The 12963-nt window shown below is 33.4% G+C and overlaps 1 protein-coding gene across 1 annotated transcript; it reads right to left on the bottom strand.

Moving 5' to 3' along the window:
- Window positions 1-11382: 11382 nt before the first annotated feature.
- LOC139874236 (putative germin-like protein 2-1) lies at window positions 11383-12174 on the bottom strand. The gene is made up of 2 exons (XM_071861692.1): window positions 12024-12174; window positions 11383-11918 (listed from the first exon to the last, which is right to left on the bottom strand). Exons 1-2 carry the CDS (start codon window positions 12133-12135, stop codon window positions 11383-11385), a joined length of 648 nt encoding a protein of 215 aa, XP_071717793.1. The 5' UTR covers window positions 12136-12174.
- Between the last annotated feature and the right edge of the window lie 789 nt (window positions 12175-12963).

A 12963-nucleotide genomic window follows, 5' to 3' on the forward strand; every position in this document is an offset into this window, starting at 1 on the left:
GTCTCTCGACAGCATCTATCTTTGCGGAAATGGAATCTAAGTCATGGATAGAATCGGCTCTAGCTGCTTTAGATGATCTAACGATATCTTTTTCTTGGTGCCACTCATGTGAGTGGGAAGCAGTGTTATCAATAATTTTGTAAGCATCAGTTTCTATTTTCTTCATAATAGAACCACCAGCTGCTATATCGATGTCTTTTCTTGTAGTGATGTCGCATCCTTGGTAGAATATTTGTACTATTTGACAGGTGTCTAAACCATGTTGCGGACATCCTCTTAATAACTTTCCAAATCTTGTCAACGCCTCATATAGAGTTTCATTCGGTTTCTGTGTGAACGTAACAATTTCTCCTTGAAGTCTTACGGCTTTAGATGCCGGAAAGAATTGTTTAAGAAATTTTTCAACTAAAACGTCCCATGTATCAATCGCCCCTTCAGGTAACGATTCCAACCAATCTTTGGCTTCTCCATTTAAAGTCCAGGGAAATAACATGAGATATATTTGTTCATCTTCTACTTCTCGGATTTTAAATAGTGTGCAGATCCTATTAAAGGTACGTAGATGTTCATTTAGATCTTCCTTCGGCGCACCTCTAAATTGGCATTGATTAGTCACCATGTGTAGAATTTGTCCTTTGATTTCATAATCTGGCACATTAATGTCTGGATGAGTAATTGCGTGACCTTGGCCAGTACGTTTAGCTCTCATTCGGTCTTCCATACTTAAAGGTTCTAGATTCTCCATAATTGAATTTGTTGAATCGGAATCACTAGAGGATTCTGATTTAATGGTTCGTTCCTCAACAATCTCTGTTTGAATGATTGGTGGTTCCGGAGGAAAATTTAATGGTTCAGGATCTATGAATCGTCCCTGAATATTCTCCGGATTCTCAATTGTGAGGTCGGGTTCAAAAAATGGATTATCGGAAATTTGAATTGGAGTACTTGGTCGACTGGATGAAGATTCTAAAGAAAAATCAACGGCGGTAATATTTGCTAAATGTCTTGATCTAGTTACAGGTGGTGAACGTACAAAAGGTGGTGAACGTCTTGCTCGGTGCATTCACTGAATATCCTATTAGTTTTTAAAAAGGAAAGAAAAATTATATAAGTTATCCAATTAATAGACTTTTCTGATTTTGCCCACGTTTCGAATAGCCAAAAGATGCAGCAGAGGGGCAGGATTCGTTTGGTCTCAATATAATTGAGGACTGTTTGGCTCCAATAACCCGGTCCACGTACAAATCCAACTATTACTACGAACCAGAAAATTTTGATGTCTATCAATTTAACCACTTAAAATAAATTTTCGTAATTTTAAGAAATTTAGATAAGAAGTAGAATAAAAATCTATGTCCTAAAAACTAGAATAGCGAGAAATAAGAAAGAAAAAGAGCGCGTCGAAAAAGAAAGAAAAAAAAAAGGGTTGAAAAATAAAAGGCGTCGGAAAATAAGAAATAAAAAGAAATGACTTATAGAACTTAAAAACACTCGACTAACCCAATCTTATTACTGTCACTAACTTAAAATTATAATCGCAAATTGAGATTACTAATTGGAGTGATAATTGATACATAGGTAAAAGGCGTCGAAAAATAAAAATAAGAAAGTAGCGCGTTGAAACTTAAAAAGGCACTAAAAACTAAAAATTAAAAGTTGCTTCTAAAAATATTAAAGCTTACAAGTAAAACTATATCCCAAATGGCAATAACTTAAAAAGAAACTAAAACTTAAAAAGGCGTCGCAAAATTCTAAAGCACCTAAATCTTAGTCTAAAGAAAAAGCACTTAAGGGATTTTACGGCAAGGCCTAAAAATCTAGAAATAAAAATAACTATGGCAAAAACTATGAATTAAAACTAAATACGAGCGAAAAATACAAAAGTTACGCTAAAACTATTAAAAAGGGACAAAATATAAAAATATATAAAAAGTTGTAAAAATTACAATTTTTATTAAAATATTATTTTTATATTATTTATTTTATAAAACTATTAATTTTATAAATTATTAAAACTAATTTAGACTTAAAATACAAATTATAAATAAACTAAACTAAATAATAAAATAATTATAACCTAATTAGGGTTATTAATTAATAATAATTATTATTATAAACCCTAATTTCGTACACCTTATGTTTCAGACGAGTCAAATCACTCCATGCGATCGCATGGAGTGTATGCTATATATCCATGCGATCGCAAGACGTAGAAAATCGGGCCAGATGGGTTGGGCTGCTACAGTGTAGCCCGTAAACTTTTATATATATATTTTTTTTCTGTTTTGCTGTTTTGATGTGTAATAAAAAAACACAATATTTAAATAAAATTTATATTTTTAAATACTAAAAATAAAAATAAAGAAACTTTATAAAACTTATATATTTAACAAACTCTTAAAAATATATAAATTTTTGAATTTTTAAAACGTATTTTTAAAAAAACGTATTTTTATAAAAGTAAACTAAAAATAAAAATCTTTTTTTTTATATAGCGTTGCGCTTCCGGCTTTTAAGCTAAATTTTTAAGTTCCCCGGCAGCGGCGCCAAAAATACTTGATGTTTAAAGCTAAGGGGTATAAAATACTATTAAATTTTAGCTGGAAATACTATTAAATACGATACAATTTTACACAAGATATTTATTTATTTATAGAATGGATATACTTAAACCTTGCTACAACACTTATAGGCAGTGTACCTAATCGTACAGTAGTGTAGTTTTTAGTAAGTTCGGTTCGTTCCACAGGGAAAATCTTTTAATCAAAGCTTAACGCTATATTAGTTTAATTTATAAAAATACGAATATATATATATAAGTAATATTATTATTTTAAAGGGGGGTTTTTACCGTTTAATGGCCGGTTTGTCGATTTTAAAACTTTAGTCGCAGTTAAAACCAAATGTAAAATATTAAATAAATAAAAGACTTAATTTAAAGCGTAAAGTAAATAACGATAATGAAATTGCGATAAATAAAAGTGCGATAAAATAAACTTGCGATAATTAAAAAGTACGATAATTAAAAGTGCAATTAAATAACAATAAATAAAAATGCGATAATTAGAAGTGCAATTAAATATAAAATAAAGGAAATTAAATATGAAATAAAAGAATTATGCTTATTTAAACTTCCGTAATCATGATGTTTGACGTGTTGATTTTAGTTTTATGCCCATGGATTAATTGTCCTTTGTCCTGGATTATTTAATATGTCCGTCTGGTTTTTGTCCATAACAGTCCATCAGTCATAAATATAAAGTGCGAGTGTCCTCGTCAAATTATCCTTATACCCGAAGTCAAATATTCCAACTAATTAGGGACTTAAACTGTAACAAGGTTTTATTACTTTGTTTAATAATTACACCAGGATGTCGACTGAGTGTAACCCAAGGTTTTAATACTTTGTTAACAATTATGCCAAGTGTCCTTGTACATAATTTCATCCCTGTTTTAATAATTCTAGGTGCTATTAATCCATTCCCGTGTCCGGTTAAATGAACGATTATTCGTACATATAAATATCCCGCACATCGTGTCCGATTGAGTGTATATGGTTATTTATAGGGACGTCCAATTGTAAATCTTTATATTAACATTAACAAACTATCATTTAGTTAAACAAATTTAAAGCCCATTAATAGCCCATAGTCTAATTTCCACAAGTGTCGTTCTTTTGTCCAAACCCCAATTATGGTACAAAGCCCAATTACCCAATTTTAATATTTTTAGCCCAACATCATGATTACTTCGGATTAAATAAGCATAATAATAACTTAGCTACGAGACATTAAATTAAAAAGGTTGAACATAACTTACAATGATTAAAAATAGCGTAGCGTTACACGGACAGAATTTCGACTTACACCCTTACAACATTCGCTAACACACCCTTATTATTAGGATTTAAAATTAAAATTAAAATTAAAATATAAATTATATATACATATACTACGTTGAGTGAAGAAGAAAAAGATGTTGTTTTTGTGGTGCACCAAAGCTCGATTTTTATAGGCATGTGGGCTGGAACTGGGGCTCATGCGATCGCATGGATTTATGCCTTCCAGGCCATGCGATCGCATGGCTAGCTAGGGAGGCTCACATTTGGTTGTTTTCTTCTGTCGACGATTTTATAATATAATATAATATATATATTGATTTTAAGAATTAATTATATATTATATTATATTTATGTGCATAGTTGACTTGTAATTTTTAGTCCGTTGCGTCGAGTGTTGAGAGTTGACTCTGGTCCCGGTTCCGGATTTTCGAACGTCCTTGCGTACAATTTAATATCTTGTACTTTTCGTTTTGAATCTTGTACTCTTGTAATTTTGAGACGTTTCTTATCAATAATTGGAACCTCTTTGATTGTATTTTGTACTTTTGAGCTTTTTGGTCGTTTGCGTCTTCAATTCGTCGAATCTGTCTTTTGTCTTCACCTTTCATTATTTAAGCGAATATCACTTGTAAATAGGACAATTGCAACTAAAAGCTTGTCTTTCTTGAGGAATAATGCTATGAAATATATGTTCGTTTTTAGCATTATCAAAAGTCTTGAACTTTCAACCCGAAAATAAACTTGGTAGGGTAAATCCGAGTCGCTATCCAGTGCAAGACCGATTACGGTGCATAAGCTGGAGCAGGATCTGTCTCGCGCGATAGCTTAGTCTTCGCAGTTTTAACCCTTGAATTGAAATGTACAAATTGTCGTAAAAGACCGATAGAAATATCGCGTCAGGGGGCGCCCGGTTAAGAGTTCCATGATACTACAATCATGGGGGCGAATAGCTTACTAATCGCCGACTATGACTTCGGTTTACAGTTACCCTCAACCGGAATTTGAGGTTAAAACCGAAAAACGTGTCTAGTGTAAAAACTAGCATGACATTTTAAAAAATCATAAAACGTTTTCACAAGGTCCAATTTTCCCTAAGGATCCAATTTTTTAACTTTTCGTGAGACTTTAATCACGAATTTTAAATTTGTTTCTGTTGTCAGAATTTCATTTCGTGTGGTGTGTGTGTGACCCAATAAATATCGTGTGGTGTTTTCAATTTATAAAGCGTGTGTTTTCAATTCGTGTGGCGTGTGTGTGATTTAATGATTGATATGGAAGATTATGTAGTATTCCGAGTCTATTAAAAAGCTGTTATTGCTTGAGGACAAGCAACATTCAAGTGTGAGGTAATTTGATATTGCTCAATTCATGCATATTCTTAGTCGCAATATCAATCCAAAATGTTATGATTTTTATGTGTATTCGAGTAGTTTTTGGTTTGTAATTGGTTAAAATGTCTAAAGCGTCGAATGAAATGCTATTATGGATTTTTAATGATATAAAGATCAAAATGAAGATAAATTGAAGATTTCTAACGAGCAACAAAAGACTACAACATCGCGCCTCAAGACTACAAGTTAAAACGATCGAAATCAAGAAATCTGCACGCCTGCACGAAAAAATCATAACTAAATCATACTTACTCCAAAAAAGGTGAATCAAGTGTCCAGACGTCCGTAACTCAAAAATCTACAACTTTCAAGAAAAGACCTTACGCGAAACGCATACCTATCTACGCGAAACGCGTAATTATTTGGCCAACTTCAGATTCAAGTTCACATGGGACGGTTGCTGTTTAATTATAAAATCAATTCTTTTACCAACTTTACAGTCACAAGAGCACACCCAGTATTTTAAAAATGAATGATGCAGATCCAACCTATCACTACTACTACTATTTAATTCACATATAGAGATACATACTCGAAGAGTAGGAGAGGAAGACAGTAGAAGTAGTATAGAAAATTTTTAGAATACTACTGTCATCTTTACATTCATTTTACACCGTACCAAATTTATTTCAAGTTTATATTTCGCACTATTTTCAATTCCAAGTTTAATTAGGATAGTTTCAATAATGTAAGGGTGATATTGTTCGTATTCACGGGTGCTGTCATTTCCATTTTCTTACCATTCGCAATCAATAAATTGAAGCCTTTTTGCAAGTTGTTCTATTTAATTTTTTTCATTTTCGCTATTATCATTTTTATTGTTATTGTTATTATTGTTATTAGTTGTAGCATTTTTATCACTATCATTTTGCTAGAATTATTATTATTGCCATGTTTATTATTTTATGTTTGCATTTTTACTCCAGTCCTATTATTATGATTAGCTAGTTTACTCCAGTGTTTGCTTAGATGTAGAACCCCTCGATTATGGATTGTTATCATTTAGAACACTAAAATGTAACTTTGATTATTTCTAACATTGTGCCTAGCTAAAAGAACCATTGTTATACAATTAGATATTTAATCCTTATCACTTAATTTGTTAGATATAAATAGCGAAGGTTATTTCTATTAATATAGATTAAGCTTTAACACTAAAAGTGGTTTAGACGAACTTATGGATAAATTATTAACACCAATTTAGAAATAAGATTCGGTGGTTTGGATAATATTATAGTTCATATAATCATGAAATTGTAAAAGAGAAACTGTTATGATTTAAGTTTTGGCGAAAGTCAAAACTTGGCTAGGTCAAAATTTAAATAATCGTAGTATAGTTTGACTCGCTAAAATAAGATTTAACGAAAGTTAGATTTAATTTTAGTTAGTTAAGATTTTATATAAATTCGAAAGAAAAATATATAAAGTAAATATTTTAAGAATTACAATTGTTATTTTAGTCATTTTAGATATTGTGTTCAATAAAAAGATCCATTATTATGTAAATTTAATACTTAATCCCCGTCACATAGTTTATTGAATCATTTAGCGAAAGTTAAATTGGTGATATATAAAATATGCTTCAACACTATTTGTGATCTAGACAAAACGTAGGATTATATTCCTGACAAAAATATAAGAATACGGATTTGGTGATTTGGTGGTATTAAGATTTATATAGTCATGAAATTATAAGAAGGGAAACCATTTTAGTTTAAGTTTTAATGAAAGTTAAAACTAGGTTGAATCACAATTCGAATGATCTGGTATAGTTTGCTTTGTTAAGAAGAGATTAGCGAAAGTTAAGTTGAATCTTAGTAAATCAGGACTTTATGAAATCGAGAGGTTATCACGAAGTTATATACTATATAATATTGTAATCGGACTTAACAACAATCCATAGTATATTGATTATGAATTGTCTATGATTCATATCAACGAGGGGGACGAAATCTAAGTAAATACGCTTTCTTGAATTTTTATTTATTGTAATTTTTATTATTATTTTAGTTAATTATATCCAAAATCAAAAACCAATTAAAACCCATTTTCTAGTATAATTAATTGTCGTTAAGTTCTTGAATACGCTTCTCCCTGTGGAACGAACTTGACTTGCCAATATCTATTACTGCACGATCGGGACCAGTTGCCCGTAGTGTGATAATATTTATTAAGCTAGTTTAGTTGTAAAATTTAAAGGTCAGTTTTATCACATCAGTAAATAATTGAGTAGGAAGTTTCTTAGTAAAGATGTCAACATACTGAGAAGTAGCAGGGACGTGAAGCACACGGATGTCGCCTGTAGCCACCTTATTATGCACGAAATGTATGTTAATCTCAATGTGTTTTGGGCACTGGTGTTGGGCCGGGTTATTAGATAGGTAAACCGCACTCACGTTATCACAATAAACCAAAGTAGCGTGAGAAAGTGGTGAGTGAAGCTCACGAAGTAAGTTGCGCATCCAACATGTCTCAGCAACAACATTGGCAACTGCTTGATATTCAGCTTAGATACATGACCGGGAGACGGTTGCATGTCTATTAGAAGAGCAAGATAACAAGGAATACGTAATACCCGGATGTAGAGCGGCGAGTGTCAGGATTACCTCCCCAATCTGCATCAGAGTAACCAATGAGTTTCGTATTGAAAGAGGGAAAAATCTGAAGCCTATTATCAACAGTCCTACGAACATAAAACAGCACACGTTTAAGAGCACTAAAGTGGGGTTCTCGTGGGTCATGCATAAAATAAACAATGATGAACCGCGTACGTAATGTCAGGTCGGGTAAAGGTTAGATACTGAATAGCACCTGCCAAACTTTTGTATAAAGTGAGATCCAAGACCAGAGGCCCATTAGATCCAAGTTTGGTATGTATATCAACATGAGTGCTGTAAAACTGACAATTAGACATATAAGCCTGATTTAAAAATATCAAGTGCATATTTCTGTTGAGAAAAAAATGCCCTATGAATTACGAGTGGTAGAAATCCCCAAAAAATAATTTAGGCGGTCCAAGATCTGTCATGGCAAATTCTTTGGAAAGTGAAGAAATAATCTGCCTCGGAAGAGTCGTGGAGGAAGCCGTGAGAATAATGTCATCAACATAGAGTAGTAAGCCTTTGCCTTTAAATAAAAATTGAAGTGTCACATCGACTGTGAGTAAATCGAACCTGTAAAGCATACTGAGAAAATCGATGGAACCAAGCTCCCGAGCCTGTTTGAGTCCCTATAAAGACTTTCATAGACGACAAACATAATATGTGAGTCATGAATACCCATAGGTTGGTACATGTATACAGTCGAAAGATCTCGGTGTAAAAATTGCATTCTTGACGTCAAGTTGGTGAATAGGCTAATGTCAAGAAACAAAGGGACTCAACACAGTCCTAATAGTCACTAGTTTAACCACTGGACTAAATGCCTCACCACAATCGATACCAGGTCATTGACTTTTTACATTAGCAACCAACCGAGCTTTGAACCTATCTAAAGAACCATCAGAGCGTAACTTACATTTAAATAATCACATAAACTTAACAATATTGACCCCCGAAGGTCCCAAAACCAAAACACAAGTACCATTAATCAAAGAACCATATTCATCGATCATTTCATGTTTCCAGTATAGGTCGTTAAGAGCTTAGATATGTGATTTTGGGTTGTCAAGTGGAGTGGTAACAAGTAAGTTTAGGCGAGAGATGGGTTTAGAGATTCCGGTTTTGGCACAGGTGAGCATGGGATGTTGGTTCTGAGTGGTGGTGGAAGAGGTGACCGGACCAGTCGGATTAGAATGTAGAGGGGCTTCGACATTAATAAGGTCAAAGGTGGAAGAGACGTGGGTAAGTCTTGAGGTGCGGAAGTAGAGGTGGGAATATGACTACTCAGAGTAGGTGGACTCGGAGGTTCATGATGATGGTGATGTAGGTGAGGTTGGAACTCACCGGGAATATCAAGGAAAGAATAAGAGGGAGAGGAGTTTGGTTGCATGGAACCGAAAGAAAATATAGTCTCGTCAAAGGTGACATGTAGTGATATGATAATCTTTTTGGAATCAAGATCTAGACAACGATACTCCCGATGGTTGGCCGGATAGCCAAGAAAAATACAAGGTGTAGAACATTTGGTGAGTTTGTGAGGTGTTTGGAGATGTGGATAGCACAAACAACTGAAGACACGTATGTGGGAGAATTTAGGGTTTTTGTTGAAAAGGCGAGTAAAGGGGATATCGTTGGAGATGGATGTTGATAGTAAAATATTAAGTAAATGAATGGCCATATGAAGGGCGTCACCCCAATATTCGGGAGGGAGTCGAGCGTGAAAGAGAAGAGACCGAACATAGTTGTTTACGGCGCGGATCATGCGTTCCGCCATGCCATTTTGTCGAGGGGGGTACGAGCAGGAAACACGAAACTCGATGTCATGAGTTGAAACGAGATCATGAAACGAGGCATTATCATATTCACTCCCGTTTATCACACTGTAGAACTTTGATTGTTGTGTTGAATTGATTTTTGACATAGGCGTGAAATTGTAATAATTTGGAAAACACGTCGGATTTCATTACAAAGAGGGTAGACCCATAGAAAATGCATATAGTGGTCTAATAATAACATGTAATATTTAAAACTGCCTACACTAATGAAGGGTATGAAGGGTGGTGTCCATGAATCAGAATGAATAATTTCAAAAGGTTTAGAAACAACAGAAGTCGAATGAGAAAATGGTAATCTAACATGTTTTCCTAATTGACATGCACAACATAAAGTTTTAGTCGCAACTTTACTGCAATTAAAGAAGCCACGAGAAACTAGAGTATGTATAATATGATCGCCAGGGTGTCCGAAGAGATTGTGCCAAAGAGGTTAGCTCGACGAAAGCAAAACAATTTTTGATATTTTGGAGGGAGTGACAGAGTAAAGATCACCATCACTATCACATCGAATGCGAGTATGTCTGGTCTGGGCATCTATTACACAAAAACCAAATTCGTAGAATTCAATAGTGGATTCGTTATCCTTATTAGATTGTTTGACGAAAATTAAGTTTCTGACGATATTTGCTGTAACAAGAATAATGTGAAGGTGTAAAGGTCGGTAAGGGTTGGGAAGTGTAGCGGTTCCAGAGTTTAAAACATGTATGGTGGAAACCGTCACCAACAATTACTGATGAAACAATGCTTCTATTAAAAACAATATCGAGTTTACCTGAATTCGAAGCAAGGTAAGCAGTGGCCCCGATGTCCATGTACCAACTATCATAATTTGTCATACCTATAGCAAATGCCTGTGGGGAATTACTTATTCGGACCAGGTCCAAGAAGACAACTGTTAGTTGGCCTGTTAATTTGGCCCAAGTGAATCCATACGTTGGGCTGTTAATGACAATTCTAAAGAGGATAAGTCCGAGTTGGGGCACACCATGTTTGACCATGACCAACACAATTTTTTTGCCATACTGATTTATAACAATATTGTTGAGCTCGCCTGTTTAGTCATCAAACGACATCATATCTGCTTTATGACCTTTTTTTCTGAAAAATCATTCATGTTTTGGTCGAATCCTGACATATGAAAGTCTGAAACTAATCAGCATATATGTTTTCTTTATATCAGTGTTGCAATAGGAGCAGTAAAATGTGTTTAAGGACTGTGACATAAGGATTATGTTGATGCATCCTGCTCTAATCAACAATCAAGCTTTATGCCAACGAGTTTGTGTACCTAAAGAGGACAATATTTAATATTTAATTATATTAGGTTGCCTTTCATCTCTAATGGTGGAATCGAAAATATTAATCAAATCAATCTAAACCTTTTTAAATATTATTTGAACCCATAACAGAACGTTTTTTTACTGTTAGGTTTCGATTGTTTGAATAAATTAATGAATCTTACGCTAGGATTTTATAAGCAATGAAATTGTAAAAACAAACAAATAAATAAAAATAGTATATATATATATATATATATATATATATATATATATATATATATATATATATATATATATATATATATATATATATATATATATATATATATTTATTTATTTATTTATTTATTCGCTATTAAAACCAACAATAGTAAACAGTAAATCAAGAATAAAAGTTAAAAAATAATAATAAACATCAGACAATTACATAACTTTTTAGAACTTTGATTGAATTTGATAAACGGTGTTGACGTCCACTTGAAATGCCTTTGCGAGAATATCTGCAGAGATATCAGGGTTTGATCCAAACGCAGCGTTCGCAATGGTAATGACACCCGGATTTTGACTACTTAGACCGGCAATAGCAAGAGCATACCCATTTCCGACATTTTTCTGAAAGTGAATTAGACCTTCGGGGAACACGAAAACATCACCTTTTTGTAGTACTGTCGTGATGAGACGGTTTTCAGGGTTAGACGTGACAAAACCGACTTGTAGACTACCTTCAATGACAGTCAAGATTTCAGTGGCCCGAGGGTGCGTGTGGGGAGGATTAATACCCCATGGTGCAAAGTCAATACGGGCCATGGAGATGCCCAAAGTGTTGAGTCCGGGCAATTGCGTTACAGTCACCGCAGTCACATTAGATCCAACCGCATTTGATGTATTTCCCATACGGTTTAGTCCCCTAAAAAGAAAATCTTCAGCTTTCACTTGATCCGGATCTTTGCATACCACCCCATTCACCAGTACTAGAAAAAATAAAAATAGAAAGATCATAAATAAGTGTAAGGTTTATATCATTTTATTTAAAGAATATAGCATTGCTTAAATTTCAAGATAGGAGTAATATTTACCTTTGTTATTTAGATCAGCTACACAAAAATCCTGTAGAGGACCAGGATCCGAAGCCAAAGCAAGTGAACATGTTGCCAATAAGAGACCGAACAAAAGAAAGCGAGGCGTCATTGGTGCGATTGAAGTGAAAAAATTGCTAGCTCTTCAATGTAGTTTGGTAGTGTAATAAATTTGTGTGAGCAAGTATGAAGCTTTGTAATGCTTTTATAGCAAAAACATTGCAACAGAAAGATAGTTTTGTAGTGCCACCACCAATAAAATAATATGTTGAAAGAGTAAAACGACGATGTAGTCATCAAATACTATATAGTATATGCTATGCATCCTTATAAGAAAACTTCATAAGTTGTTTTATTCTAGAATAGACAAAGAATAAGGCTTATGCACTCATAACCGATTAATTAATGATTTTTTGGTAGTGTTAAACGTTTTGTATAATTGTATAAACTGAACTGGTCCAGAAGTTTCAGTTTTAAAGCGAAATTCAAAATCAAGTTAAGCAAAAGTTTGATAAATGGGTAAACAGATAAGATTTTCAATGTTCAGTTACTCGAGTGGACGAGTAGTTACCGGGATATCTCGTGACTGTTTCGGACCCTGGCCACCTTGAGATGTGTTGTGATGTTAGTCAAGTTTGATCCTGAAATCTATTATTACGATATTGTGAACCTGAGACTTATCAATCACTAAATCATGGTTAAATTAAAGAGTCCATCTAAGCAAAAAAGAGAATAATATATATCTACAAGAGCTCAATAGTAAAAAAAAAAAAAAAAAAAAAGTTCAATTATAACTGTTCTTTTGGGCAATGGTATGACTTATGAAACTATCCACATCAAAGAAAGTATCAATAAACAAATAAAACAAAGGATTGCATGCCAATTTGGGTTTTACCATATCAATAATTAATTTATTAATTTATTATAACAAAAGTTGGAC

The sequence above is a fragment of the Rutidosis leptorrhynchoides genome, chromosome 11 (genome assembly GCF_046630445.1).
Source record: "Rutidosis leptorrhynchoides isolate AG116_Rl617_1_P2 chromosome 11, CSIRO_AGI_Rlap_v1, whole genome shotgun sequence".
In the NCBI taxonomy this organism is placed as follows: domain Eukaryota; kingdom Viridiplantae; phylum Streptophyta; class Magnoliopsida; order Asterales; family Asteraceae; genus Rutidosis; species Rutidosis leptorrhynchoides.

What these genes read in the sequence shown, in the direction of transcription:
- LOC139874236 (XM_071861692.1), bottom strand. Translation starts at nt 12,135, where the DNA reads ATGACGCCTCGCTTTCTTTTGTTCGGTCTCTTATTGGCAACATGTTCA. An exon ending in AGCTGATCTAAATAACAAAG is followed by an intron (nt 11,919 to 12,023) that starts GTAAATATTACT and finishes TATTTTTTCTAG; the next exon opens with TACTGGTGAATGGGGTGGTA.